The sequence below is a fragment of the Panicum virgatum genome, chromosome 2K (genome assembly GCF_016808335.1).
Source record: "Panicum virgatum strain AP13 chromosome 2K, P.virgatum_v5, whole genome shotgun sequence".
NCBI lineage: Eukaryota > Viridiplantae > Streptophyta > Magnoliopsida > Poales > Poaceae > Panicum > Panicum virgatum.
This window is the reverse complement of record NC_053137.1, coordinates 48,140,681-48,154,726: the sequence shown is the minus strand read 5'-3', so window position 1 is coordinate 48,154,726 and position 14,046 is coordinate 48,140,681. Positions and strand designations below refer to the sequence as shown.

At 53.3% G+C, this 14,046-nt stretch overlaps 3 protein-coding genes across 4 annotated transcripts; 1 reads left to right on the top strand and 2 right to left on the bottom strand.

Moving 5' to 3' along the window:
• Positions 1–6,969: 6,969 nt before the first annotated feature.
• On the top strand, positions 6,970–9,083 carry LOC120695379 (putative F-box protein At3g10240). The gene is made up of 2 exons (XM_039978648.1): positions 6,970–7,137; positions 7,673–9,083. Exons 1-2 carry the CDS (start codon positions 6,970–6,972, stop codon positions 8,540–8,542), a joined length of 1,038 nt encoding a protein of 345 aa, XP_039834582.1. The 3' UTR covers positions 8,543–9,083.
• Positions 9,084–9,131: 48 nt separating this feature from the next.
• Positions 9,132–12,178, bottom strand: LOC120681382 (probable carboxylesterase 12). 2 transcript variants are annotated; one of them, XM_039962879.1, is made up of 3 exons: positions 12,041–12,178; positions 10,490–10,750; positions 9,132–10,394 (listed from the first exon to the last, which is right to left on the bottom strand). In XM_039962879.1, the coding sequence occupies exon 3, from the start codon at positions 10,277–10,279 to the stop codon at positions 9,332–9,334; it is 948 nt and encodes a 315-aa protein (XP_039818813.1). In that variant the 5' UTR covers positions 10,280–10,394; positions 10,490–10,750; positions 12,041–12,178; the 3' UTR covers positions 9,132–9,331. The 2 variants fall into 2 exon arrangements, with proteins under 2 accessions (XP_039818813.1, XP_039818809.1); XM_039962875.1 differs by lacking the exon at positions 12,041–12,178 and adding an exon at positions 11,740–11,865.
• Positions 11,909–13,218, bottom strand: LOC120681396 (tuliposide A-converting enzyme b1, amyloplastic-like). The gene has a single exon (XM_039962886.1). It carries the CDS (start codon positions 13,137–13,139, stop codon positions 12,192–12,194), a length of 948 nt encoding a protein of 315 aa, XP_039818820.1. The 5' UTR covers positions 13,140–13,218; the 3' UTR covers positions 11,909–12,191.
• Between the last annotated feature and the right edge of the window lie 828 nt (positions 13,219–14,046).

The window sequence follows — 14,046 nt, the reverse complement described above, 5'->3', positions numbered from 1 at the left end:
AACGATCTCACTCAAGAACACGATGAACACAGCAAGATTTAGAGTGGTTCGGGCCGCCGGAGCGTAATACCCTACGTCCACTGTGTGTTGTATTGCCTCCCCACGAGAGTGTGAGAGCTGCGAGAGCTTGTGTCTGTCCGGCGCTGTCCTGTACACAGCGAGTGCCTCCCTTTTATATCTCAAGGGAGGCGCGTACATGGCTGCCGGGACCCCGACAAGTGGGCCCAGCGATGCGGTATAAAATATAGTACTGTTCATCATTATGGCGTTGCAGGCAAAGGAGATCTTTCTCTGGATATCTTTGCCTGCTCTTGGAGTCTCCCGTTCAGCATGTCTAGGCGCTGTCTTGTCGGAACGGCGCCCGTCGTAGCCAGCGGCGTCGCCTGCCACGTAGCTGAACGGCTGTGTAGGGAGCGGCGTAGGCGGTATGATGGAAAAGTGCCGTGCCGTCGTATCCATTTAATGCGGCTGACGGGCCCTGCGCGGGCGCGGCACAGGCGGCTGCACTGTGCACCTTGGTAATACGCGGTGCACAGCGGGGCCTGACAAAGGCTGTCCCGCGTGCTGCGGCGGCAGAGCATGCGTCAACCATCTGCATTAAATACGGTGGGTGGGCGAGTCCCCCTTGCGGAGGACTCGCGCACGAGCCCGCGCCCGTGCCTCCGGGACACGTGGCGGCTCCGGACCCCCGCACGGTAAGGGGGTCCGGACGGCGCAGGAGGTCCCGGACCCCTATGGGGGGTCCGAGACCTCGGCTGTCAGCTCGGAGCTTCCCTTCCTTAGAGACACGTGGCGTCTCCGGACCCATCCCCAGGCGGGGAACGGGTCCGGGGCCGTTGGCCTGGTGAGGCAAGAGCCTGACCGGAGGGGCCTGGCTACTCCGTCCTTACGCGTAGTTACGGATAACTACGCGGGTCCTGTCTTGCTGCGGTAAGAGTGGGTATCCCTGCTACAGGGTACCGACACCTTTTGTAGTATGAACAGAGGTATTGAATTTGACCCTCTTGTGCTTACCAAATACACAATGCTCACAGAACTTCTTGCCACTTAGAATGCAGCCATCCAGCAGGTTTCTCTTCATCAATTCTGCCATACCGAGTTCACTCATGTGTCCAAGACGCATATGCCAAATGTCAGTCTTACTAGGTTCAGTATTAGCAACATTAGCAGCAGAAACAGAACCATGCAAAGTACAACCTCTGAGAACATATAAATTTGAAGGATTTAGATCACTCAGCAAACATACAAGCGAACCTTTAGATACCTTCACAACTCCACCTGAACCGATGTATTTGAGTCCTTCTTTATCAAGTATGCTCAACGAGATCAGATTTCTTTTCATCCCCTGGTATGTGCCTCACATTTTTCAGTGCGCGAATCATGGGTCTTGATCTGAACAGAGCCTATGCGAACAATCTCACACGGGTTATCATCTCCCATGCACACAAAATCACCGTTCTACAAAGACTCATAGGAACTGAACCAATCTCTGTTAGTGCAGATATGAAAGGAACATGCAGAATCAAGAATCCACTCATCATGACCAGCAACACAACCATCAAAGACAACCAAACAATCTGACTCAGAGTTTTCACTAGCGGAAGCAACACTAGCCTTACCATCAGATTTATTCTTCCTCTTCTCCTTATTCTGCAATTTCCAGCAATCCTCAATCATATGAGATTTCTTCTTGCAGTACTTACAAAATAATTTCTTCTTGGGACCTTTGGACTGGGAGCGGCCTCTACCGTCATTGCTCTTGCTATGATCGTTGTTGTCGTTGGATGATCTTTGCTCTGATCTGCCTCTAACATGCAAGGCGTCGCCCCTTGAGGACGATCCATCTGTCTGCACCATGCCTTTCATCTTCTCCTTAGACTGGAGTGCCTTACAAACTTCCGCAAGGGTTAGTTCATCACCGCTTAATAGTATGGTGTCACGAAAACTTGCATAAGAACTTGGCAAAGAGCATAATAAGAGAAGACCTAAGTCCTCATCTTCATACTTAACCTCCATCGACCCTAAGTCAGCAACGATCTCCTTGAAGACAGATAGGTGATCCATCACCGAATCACCCTACTGCATCTTAAGCGTATACAGCTTCAACTTCATATGCAATTTACTGGTAAGATCCTTCGACATGCAGATCGATTCCAGTTTTAGCCACAATTCTGCAGCAGTCTTTTCCTGCAGCACTTCTTGCAGAATATCATTAGATAGATGAAGCTGAATAAGAGAAAGAGGCTTACGGTCCTTGCGCTTCTCCTCATCGGTCCACTCATCCTTTTTCTTTTTCCCGAATTTTTCCAGCGCCTCATCAAGATCATTGGTTTGCGGCAGAATAGCTCTCATCTTGACTTGCCACAGCGAGAACCTCGTCTTGTAGTCCAACATCGGTAAATCATACTTCATCGACGCCATCACGAAACCCTAACTTGAAACCACGGCTCTGGTACCACTTAGAAGCGACGACGAACAAAACGATGAAAACAGCAAAGATCAAACTTCAAGAGACACAAGGATTTAACGTGGAAAACCCCTCCAATGCGAAGGGTAAAAACCATGGGCGCCAGCCAGCAAGAACTTCACTATATCAGGTGTGTGTTTACAACGACTAACGGCGGCTTACAAGAGGAATAATCGAATTGATGTTCTCCGGTGAAGCCTATGGGTTAGATATATAGGAGAGTCATATGGTCTTTTCAACTTCTATTAGCAATATGGGATTAAAAGTTTACACCACATGGGTCTTTGAGATTTATTTGGAATAACTAAAATATTTAATGGGCCAAATCCAAATTCAACAATCTACCAACAGAATTTGGAAGTATAAAAGCGCCGGCCATCCCCCCCAGACCCACTGTTTGGTGCCTCGAAATGGCCCCCAGTTCCGGCGACGGAACACGGGCCTTCGTTGTCCGGTCGCTCTGTGGAGTGTGGAGTGGCGGGTACGTCCTCCAGGCCACAGGTACGGGCTACGGCGCGGCGCGCGCCTGTGGATCTCGCTCGCCCCGCCGTCTCGTCGCTGTGCGATCGCAACGCGACGGGGCAGTCGTTTGCTTGGCTGCTACTGCTAACTGCCTACTAGTCCTAGAGGGGAAGCCGACCAGACCAGCGAGCGATCCGCAACGCGACGGGCAGGCCGCAGGCGCGGATGCGGCGCGGCTTTTCACGGGCTATGGCCCGTGAAAACGACTGCCCTCGCGTTTCTCCTCCCTTTTCACGGGCGATGGCCTCGCCGCCTCGGGCGGGTCCCATTTCGGAGTTGTTTACTGCCATCGTATGTGTATCGCTGCGGGGGTCGGGAGAAAAAGTCGTAAAGAAACACTACCGGGCATCGGGCAGCATGGGTGTGCAGGGGTGGGTGACACGCGTCCTCGCTAAGCGTGGTTTAGGCGGCAGATTAGTGATTCTTCTCCAGTTAACTCCCAGCGAGTTAGGCAGCTGATGCGGCATGGTGTGTCTCTTCACCATCCACGACCTGCCCGCAGGACGAGTGCTGAAAAATTCAGCTATGGGTGGGAGTGTGAGGTCGAATGAGGCTTCGGGATGACATGGGATTTTCCATTTTCGTTCCTACTGGGCTTGCTATTGGGCCCTAATTGTAACCCCGACATGGCACCGCGCACCAGATACCAGTGAAATTCTCTTTTCCGACTATATACTATATATTTGATGTTATTTCTAGATTAGTATCCTTTAAATTTTGGTGAACCATATAGCTTAAGTTTTCGTACCCTAGTGAAATTCTGGATCCTCCACTGCCTCACAATCCACAGTTCCACACTGCCTCTGCATTAGCCCTGCTAATGGGTTGGAACCCGCACCATACCCAACCCCACCCAAAATTAACATATTTAGATACCCAACCCCACCCAAAATTAACATATTTAGATACCCAAGCCCACCCAACCCAATTAGTTAATTTCTCAACTCTAACCAACCCGCCCCATTATAAGCGGGTAACCCATAAAAACCCATGGGTTCTACTATGCAGAGGAATTTAGTGGTTCTACACTTAATGTGGGGACCACATATATGTCTAGCCACACTACTTTGCACAGAGTATCTGTCAGTCATATTGACTCATCTCTAAAAATTTCAGTCAATTTCGATAAAATTTTATAGTGTGAACGCGAGGTTTTAATTCCAGGGTTCGAGTCTTGATGTGGAGCCCACGTGTAGTTCTAGCCACGCTACTTTGCACAGAGTAGCTGCCAGTCGTACTGAGTCATCTCCAACAAATTTCAGTCAATTTTGATAAAATTTTATAGTGTGAACGCGAGGTTTTAATTCTAGGGTCCGGCTCGTGATGTGGAGCCCACGTGTAGTTCTAACCACGCTGTTTTGCACAGAGTAGCTGCCAGTCGTACTGAGTCATCTCCAACAAATTTCAGTCAATTTCGATAAAATTTTATAGTGTGAACGCGAGGTTTTAATTCCAGGGTCCGGCTCTTCATGTGGGGCCCACAGGTAGTTCTAGCCACACTGCTTTGCGCAAAATAGTTGTCAGTCGTACTGAGTTATCTCCAACAAAATTCAGTCAATTTGGATAAAATTTTCTGATATAAACACGTGGTTTTAATTTCAGAGTGCAGCTCTCACGTGGGACCCACATTTATATATAGTTATACTATTTTGTAAAAAATATCCATTTCAACCCACCCCAACCCGCCTCAACCCGCATTTATATAGAATCCGCCCCGACCCACCCCATTAACTAATACAACCCATTTTAAATCATCCAAACACATTCCATTTCAAAACCCATCCCATAAAACCCATTTCAACCCAACCCATTAGCAGACCTACTCTGCATCCATGAATGTCTAATGCACATGCAAGCTCTCATATTGAGAAGAAAGCGAAGGAAATGCCACTGAGGTCATCGTGCTCCAAAGCCTCCTCGTATCTGCCACCGTCGGCCACCACCTAGTAATAGTTTTTACTGGAATTGTAATGAAATATTTATAGACATTGCATGTGAGACTAGTATTCTTTGTCTACTATAAATGAGGAAAAGGAATGCACCATTCTACATTGAGAATCGGTACTCTTCAACATTGTCACAATAATATCTATGTCAGACCCAGGGCAGCGCCATTAAAGAACAGGCCAGCGGTGGAGCATAGAGCAATTATATATAAAATCTCAAAAAAAAAGCAATGATATATAGGTGAATTTTCTGATGAATGACCAGCTCACTGATCTTTCGGATTTCTCGGCATGTAACAACTGCTTGTTACTGTTTCGTGTATCTATTGACCATATTCGATACAAATACTATTTCTTTGAATTATAAGATAATAGATATTTTTGTTGTACTATTTCTTTGAATTATAAAATAATAGATGGATTCGTCTCTGTTTGGAAAAACTCTATCTTTATTTTGTTAGCTCAAATTTGTTTAATAATCACTAAAAGTCCGTGGTTATAGTTGATCTTTTTAATACCTATTCTATATATCTGTTTGGTCAGTAATTGCGAATAAGTCGTTAAAGGAAAACGCTTCCCTGTTCCGAGACCGATTCGAGACCGCGTCGATCGATCATCTGCGTGATGTATATTTACATGTATACATACACGCACACCCTATGTCGCCTGTCGAGTCGTCGCTAATCACCTGTCCTTTTTGTTTTTCTGTGTTGGCTCCATGGACGCCATAAACAATAGGGTTAATTGGATTCATGCCATTATAATTTTCCAAACTCCCTGATCTGCCATTATAATTCACCTATTCCGAACGATGTCATTACAATTCACATCTTCTTTGAGCCATGCCATTTTATACGTATTTGATGCTTCCAGGCCCACCCGCAGGTATCCATACTACCGTATAGATCAAAATGTCCCTGCTATAATTCTCTCACTCCACTCACAGACTGCCAGCCCCACATGTCATCCCCTTTCTCCGTCCTTTTCTCCCCCCCCCTCTCCTTTCCTCTGCTCGTTGTCATGCGAGGCCCGCGCCGGCGCCGGCGTGCTGCGCCACGCCCCTGCTCCACGCCACCGTTCGTCGCCGTCCAGAAGTCCGCTCTTCAGGGCGAACGCGTGCGCCTCACGACCGAGGCGCGGATTCCCGGTGAGGTGGGAGCACGCGAGCACGGCGGGGAGGTCGCCGCACTGGGCGTAGGCGATGAGGAGCGCGTCGGCAACGGCCGGGGAGAGGAGGTTGCAGGGGACGAACGGGTCGGAGTAGTAGGCCGGCGGCGGGGCCCGGGATCCGCCGTTGCTTGCAGCGGCGGACGAGGAGGCAGCCCCGACGCGGCGACGGGCTGAAGCGCGGACAGCAATGGCGTGGGACCGGAGCACTCCACCATATCCCTTGCGAGCGAGTAGACGAGCGGCATCCACGCGGGCACGCATCAACCGCGGCACGGGTGCTGCCGCCGCCCGTGTTGGAGCGCTGGCTCCCGTACAGCTGCCCCGTCTCCATCCCTCTCCCGTTCGGCAAGCTCGAGCAGATCGTCCAGCGGTTCGACGGCCCGCTGTTGGAGGAGTGCTTCCTCGCCTTCTCTGCCAAATTAATCAAAATCTTCCTCACAAATCAATCAAACTAGCACAGAGAGACAAAATTGGCCAGCGAATCGAGCTCCCTGGCAATCGAATTTCTAGTTTCCCTACTGGATCGATCTCCCAAGCATCTGAATTGGAAGTCCCCTTCATATGTGGCCGGAGGCCGGAGCAGAGTGGCCAGACGGAGCAGAGCAGAGAGGGAAGGAACTGAGGACGAGCACGGCCTGCTCGATGCACAGCTGCTGGCGCCCCTCGCGGCACTTGGCGAGGAAGCCGAGCACCTCGACGGCGCGGGCGGAGCCGACGGCGGCGAAGTCGGCGAGCGCGGGCGCGGCGCTCTCGCGCACGACACGGCGGCGGTTCTCCGGCAGCTTGCAGAGCTCGTAGAGGGTCGTGGCCGCCTCGCGGCGCTCCCGCGGGCCGCCGCGGCGGAGGAGCCCCACCAGCTCCGGGATGGCCGAGCGGTGCGCGCCGATGCTGCATTTGTTGACGTCGACGGTGGCGAGGCTGGTGTGCTGCCGCAGCACGCGCAGGCGCCGGACGACCTCGTCCCTCGGGAGAGGCTTCGCCCGGCCGCTCGAGCCGTTCTCCGCCGGCGAGCTCTGTGCTGTGCTGGATTTGGTGAGGGATTTGGCCGCCGGGGCCGTCGCCGCCGTTGTGTACTGTTTCTTGCGGAGTCCCGCGCGCTCAGCCCCGACGGGGAGGAGGGGGACTGGGATCAGGGGCAGAGGCGCGGCACGGCGGCGGCGGCGCGGGCCTCGCAGGCGCTGCGTGCGCGGAGCAGGGCGGAGGCGCGGAACGGCGGTGCCGGCGCTGCGCGGAGCGCGGCCCGGTGGCGGCGTGGAGCAGGGGCCGAGGTGCGGCACGGCATCGCGCGTGCGGAGCAAGGGCGGCGACGCGTTCGGAGGAAGGGGATGACATGTGGGGCCGGCTGTGTGTGAGTGGAGAGAGAATCATAGTAGCAGGGGCATTTTGGTCTATACGGTAATATGGGCGCCTGCAGGTGGGTCCGAGGGCATCAAATAAGTATAAAATGACATGTCTCAGAGAATATAAGAATTGTAATGTCATCGTTCGAAATAGGTGAATTGTAATGGCGGATCACAAAACTTGCAAAATTATAATGACATGAATCCAATTAACCCTAAACAATAAGACGAGGAAGCGGAAGGCGAGCACATCCGAAGCACAACCCGTTCCCGAGCTTCCCGACGAGATCGTCGTGGAGATCCTGGTGCGGCTACCCGTCAAGTCCCTCGTGCGCTGCACCTCCGTCTGCAAGGCCTGGCAAGCCGTCGTCTCCGACCCCGTCTTCATCCGCGCGCACCTCCGGAGCTCCGCCTCCAGGTGCGAGCAGGACCCGGCTTTCCTCATCACCCCTATCACCTTCGACCGCCTCGACCCAGGGGAGACCACCCCAAGAACCTTCTCCAGCCGAATCAGCTTCTACCAGTGGCAGCAATGCGCCACCAATGGCGGCAAGGCGGCGAGGTTCAAGCACGCCAAGGACTTCGCCGGTGAGTTCAACCGATTCTGCTATTTCGCCCACTGCGACGGCCTGGTGCTCGCCCTCACCGACACCAAGCTCTACCTCTTCAACCCGGCCACCAGGGACGCCATCACGCTGCCAGACAGCGAGCGCAACGAGCGGAACGGCGCGAGAGGCTGCCACTGCGCAGGCCTCGGCCGAGATCCACGCACCGGCAAGTACAAGGTCGTCCAGGCCTTCTTTCTGGCTATCTACGCTGGCTTCCTCACAAACGTCCACCTCGTGGGGATGGAGGTGCTCACCGTCGGCGGCGACGGCGTATGGAGAGAGACGATGACACGGCCGCCGTACCCAGTGTGGAACTGGCAAACGGGCATCCACATCAAAGGGTTCATGTACTGGCGCATCGATGATTATCACAACGAGGGTCCAGTGCCGCGGGGTCTCCTCCGGCTGAGCCTGGCGGATGAGAAGTTCAGCGTCACTGGATTGCCAGAGTCGCTGGACCCTGCGCTTCACTACAGCTTCTCACTGTAGGAGCTGCACGGCCAGGAGCTGTGCCTGACGGCCTGCACCGGAGACGAGTCCGTGACCATCTGGACGATGAAGGTGGACGACGATGGGGGCCAGGGCCGATGGGAGCAGCGCTACAACATCCGTTCCCGGGACCTCTGCCACCCGATGGCTCTCGTCGCCGGCGGGAGCCGTCTTCTGCTGTGGCGTGGCCGCGTCATCTACAGCCATGATTTGGCAAAGCCTGAGGCCGAGCTGAGCACCGTGTGCAGGCTGGATCGAATCAGGTATCAGGGCCGTCGGGCAAGGAAATGGAAGAACCTCTGCATTTTCAACGTCACGCCGTATACAGAGAGCCTCGTCCGCCCGCGCTTCAGTGACAGGAGCAGAGGAGGCTTCGCGTGCAGGAGTCCCCGCTTCTTCTTAGATCTGTTCACTAGGCAGCTCCCTTTGACGCAGCAGGAGAAGCTTGACTTGTGACTTTGTGTGGTACTTATCAATAAAAGAGTAATGCAACCGTGCTTTATACAATGTAATGTTCATTTGTTTGGAGGTTGTGATTTTACTTGAGTGTCTCGCTCCTGCGGTTATATATATGCCCCCTTTTGCTTTCTGTATACAAAATGCAAACGCGCACGTTGACTAATTTTCAGTTTCAGATTGGCATCCTCTGTCTCAAAGGAATCGATATCCTCTAGTAAGAAGCAGCCTACAAATAGGAGTACAAATCAAATCGTTCCTCCAACTCTGAAACGGAATCATACAAACACAGATCGAATCGCCATTGCGCGTAGCGCCACTCTAGCTGGGTGCTCAGGATCCGTCGACGAACGTGACGATGCGGTCCATGAGCTCCCTAGCATTGGTGCACTCCGGCTTCTCGAGGAAGAAGACGTGCCCCTCCCCTTCCGACTCGAGCCACGCGGTGCTCCCGGGCCACGCGCTCGCGGCCAAGGCTGCGTAGTACGCGCGGACCCTCGCCGTCGCCCAGTCCTTCTCCCCGGCGCACACGAGAACGCGCCGACACCCCAGGCTCTCCAGCGGCGGCGCGCCCGGCGCCATCGGGTTCATCCGCGGGTCGTCCGCGCCACCCGCCGCTCCGGGGCACGCGAACTCCCAGACCATGGCCATCTCCTTGGCCTTTGTCGCATCCTCGCCGTCGACGAACGTGTTCCCTCCGAACCAAGGGTGCAGGAGTATCGCGCCCTCGATCCTAGGCGCAGCCGGGTGGGGAGCGGAGGCCAGCCGGACCAGGACGTTGTGCACCATGTTGCCGCCGGCGCTGTCGCCGGCGAGGAAGAGGCGGGCGACGTCCCCGTGGTCGGCGAGCCACTCGTCCCGCGCCGCCGCGGCCCACTGGAGCGCGGCCCAGGCGTCGTCGTAGGCGGCGGGGACCGGGTGCTCGGGCGCGAGGCGGTACTCGACGGAGACGGCCAGGACGCCGGCCGCGGCGGCGAGGGACGCGACGTAGCCGTGGTACTGCGGCGAGACGGCGGATTCGATCAGGAACGCGCCGCCGTGGAGGAAGACGAGGACGGGGAGCTTTCCGGAGGAGGAGCCGCGCGCGCCGAGCCGGGGGAGGAAGAGGCGCGCGGAGAGGCCGGTGCCGGCGTCGAGGACGACGTCCTTGGACGTGACGCCGGTGGCCGGGTCGAGGCCGGCGGGCACGCGCTCCGGGCGGTGGAGGCGGTCCATCTTGCCGCTCCGGTAGATGCGGAAGGCGTCGCAGCCAACCACTACCTCGTCGTCGCGGAACTCCATGGCCGTGGCAGATCAGACCGGCTTGCCGAGTTGCTGTGGATCGAAGAAAGAAGGCTTCGCAGAATCGCAGTGCGTCGAGCGAGTCCCTAGCGAGGCAAAAGCCGCACCTCCCACGTGACACTGTGGCTGACGTGTGGGCCACGCTCACGTAGAGCCCACACGTCAGTGGCCCGAGTCCCGCTGACTTAAGTCAGCGGAGACTCATCGACGGTCGCCTAACTGAATAGCCGATAGCGACGAACAAACTTGTCGTGTCTCTCGCAGTCAAGCCGTGAACAGCGTGATTAGTTCAGTAAAGAAGTACGCTTCGGATCCAAATCAGAAAGAAGCTGAGGTGAGAGTACCACGACTGAAAAAAAAAGAGACATGACAATCTGTCACGACTCACGGCGTCTGCCAACTTGTCGTGTACCACGGTGCATCCACGCTTGACGACACATTGTATAGCTGTATTGATGTGGAAGGTGGGTCCTGCAATTTTGTTTTTTTGGAAGGAAGGTAGGACTTATGAGCGCTTTGCTTCCAAAATGTTGACGTGTTAAAATATGGGTAAATCTATAAATTTTGGCACTCATTTGGTTGAAGGCCAAAAAGCAATCAATCTAGCCAAATGCTATTCTAAAATTGCCAAAGTGTTGGTCAAAAAAATCGGTATGGCAAGCCCATATTTTGGTATGCCAATGAATGCTCTGCGTAAATGGTCGTTTAGACCTATAGAAATTAAAGAGAAAAGTCTATATTGCTCTCCTAAACTTGTCAACGAGTTTAACCCCCTAACTCTAAAACCGGACACCTACACTTCGAACTTTTCAAAACATTTGATTTACCCCGGGATCAAAACCAACCACCCTGATTTCTGATGGGCACTCCGCTCCCGCGTCGAGCAGAAGCCATGCTGACACGAGCTCAGTTGATGAGGGAGAGCCCAGCCACTCCGCCCCATAGGCGAGCGGAAGCCACACCGCCGGTAAAGGAGACGAGAGAGAGAGAGAGCACGGACGGGAAGAAGAGAGACAGGGTTGACACATGGGCTTCACATATCAGGTTCATCTCATCACCCAATCAGCACCCATGTAACGTGTAGTTTAGCACAAATAACTGTAGTTCGGATCTAGCATGAAACACATTTTGAGAGTTTAAAGACCGGCGTGACACACTGAGCTAGGATCGAGGGCCCGCGGAGCATTTTACTATGTGCTTGCCGGAAACGTGGAGCCTGTGCCGGGCGAGGAATAGGCTGGTGAGATCGCTGCTGACTGCAAAGGATTCTCTAGAATCTTATTCATGGAGGCAGTATAGAGTGTAGAAGTGTAAAAAAAATAACTATAAAATAGCCATTCAAACTCTTCAAAATTTAACACAACACAAATGTGCACATATGGCACTAACTAGAACAAATTCAACCCTAGAAGTATATTCTTTCACAAGACATAAGGGGAAGAGGAAAAACTAAAACTCACTAGAACATCCCCAATGGGGGGAAAATGCACTAGTCCAGCCATTGATGCTCACAACCAAGCGAACTCTACAAACGAAAATACCACAAAAGAAGCAGAGGAAATGACAGAACACAACATAAATCTGCGAAGCCGGCCATATCATTCACCAAAAATTGAAGACAGGCTTATAGATCTAAAAGAATGGAAATTGACGGGATCTCTCGGCATGTCGTTCAGTTAACAAAAGAAAATTCCAACATAGCAGCACAAAGCATATCTAAATGGCCACAACAAATCTTAACAGAGTTTTTAATAGAAAAACCTTCTTATTGTAGCCTTTCTTATGATTTATGAATGCATGGGGAACCATGGCCACTGCTGATATCCTGATACCCAGCTTGTTCCGTCGCTATTCTGAGCAGTCGTCGTTCCATCAAGACACAATTGCTCCTGCTCCATGAACGCGGTGTAGCTCATGCTCCGGCGATGAACGCCACGACGCGGTCCATGAGCGCCTTGGCCCGGTCGCACTCGGGCTTCAGCAGGAAGAACACATGCTCCTCCCCTTCCGTCTCCAGCCACGCCGCGCTCCCGGGCCACGCGCTCGCCGCCACGGCGTCGTAGTACGCGCGGTCCCTCGCCGCCGCCACCCAGTCCTTCTCCGCCGCGCACACCAGCATCCGCTCGCACCCGAGGCGCTCCAGCGCCGGCGCGCCCGGCGCGGTCGGGTTGATCCTCGGGTCGTCCGCGCCGTCGGCCGCGTCCGGGCACGCGGAGGCCCACCACTTGGCGGTGTTCACGACCGCGCGCTCCGGCTCCCCCTCGATGGCCGTGCTCCCGCCGAACCACGGGTGGAGCAGGACCGCGCCCTCGATCCTCGCCGCGTTTTCCGCCGACGACGCCCTCACCAGCACGTTGTGCACGGTGTTGCCGCCGGCGCTGTCGCCGGCGACGAAGACGCGGGACGCGTCGCCGTGCTCGGCGAGCCAGTCGTCCCGCGCGGACGCCGCCCACTGGAGCGCGGTCCAGCAGTCGTCGTAGGCCGCGGGGAGCCGGTGCTCGGGGGCGAGGCGGTAGTCGACGGACACCCCGAGGACACCGGCCGCGGCGGCGAGGGAGGTGAGGTAGTTGTGGTACATGGCGGACTTGGCGGACTCGATGATGAACCCGCCGCCGTGGAAGAAGACGAGGACGGGGAGCTTCTTACCGGAAGGTCGTTCTTGGCGCTTGGGCAGGAAGAGGCGCACGGTGAGGCCGGTGGCGGCGTCGAGGACGACGTCCTTGGTTGCGACGCCGCTGGCTTCGCCGTCGACACCCGCGGCAACGAGCACTGGTCGGTGGAAACGATCTATGCGGCCGCTCTTGTAGATGCGGAAGTGCTCCGGGAGGTCGAACACCACCTCGTCAGAGTCCGGATCCATGGGTTCCTGTCAGGATGCTATTGTCTGGCTTCGCGTTGCATCTTCATTTGTAAGATCCAGAAATCGAAGCCGGCTTTAAAGTGGTTTCTCTGCACTTGAGGACAATGGACTGAAAAATAAGGACCTGATTCGATATCAATTAGAAAGACTAAATGTAAGCTAATTATAAAATTAACTGTATAAATGTAAGTCTTATTTTCGAGATAGCCTAATTAATTCATAATTGATATATATTTATTGTAGCATCACATAGACTAATAATGAGCTAATTAGGCTTAATAGATTTATCTCGCGAATTAACCTAGAGTTATACTCGCTTAGATCATTTCAGACATCGACACGGTCTCAAAAACAATTTTGACCACTATCTTTTTGCTATATAATTTTATGAAACTACATTTCAAAATAGATCCACTTACATCACTTTCATATTTTCAAGCTCAACAAACTTAAAATAACTTCCTTTTCATATAAGGAGCGAGTATAATTTGTTTTATTATTAGTTTAGATTTAATACTCCTAATTAATATCCCAATATCTGATGGAACAGATTTAAAATAAGCCTGGAAGAACCAGATCTAGATTTCTGTATAAAAGAGACATGAGACTCACGAGGTCTGCTAACCTGTCGCATGCCACGGTGCATCCACCGCCCACGCCACGGCCAGACGCTGGACGATGCAATGTTTAGCTGTAATTTTGTTTGCAAGACACTGTATAGCTGTATTGACGTGGAAGGTCCTGCATTTTTGTTTGTTTATGGAAGGAAGGTCGGATTTATCTCCAGAAAACGTGACAACGAGAATGGGCCATTTTAAATGCGGGCTGAATTTTTAAGCACATCAATGCTCTGCGTAAATGGCCCATTTAGACATGTAAACTGAATGGGCTGTAGAAATGTATGGAT

Excerpts from the sequence above, each read along its gene's own strand:
- LOC120695379 (XM_039978648.1), top strand. The coding sequence starts at position 6,970 with ATGGCCGAGCGGTGCGCGCCGATGCTGCATTTGTTGACGTCGACGGTG. Across the intron at positions 7,138-7,672 it reads TCTGTGCTGTGCTGGATTTG|ACGAGGAAGCGGAAGGCGAG; the intron begins GTGAGGGATTTG and ends CTAAACAATAAG.
- LOC120681382 (XM_039962879.1), bottom strand. The coding sequence starts at position 10,279 with ATGGAGTTCCGCGACGACGAGGTAGTGGTTGGCTGCGACGCCTTCCGC.
- LOC120681396 (XM_039962886.1), bottom strand. The coding sequence starts at position 13,139 with ATGGATCCGGACTCTGACGAGGTGGTGTTCGACCTCCCGGAGCACTTC.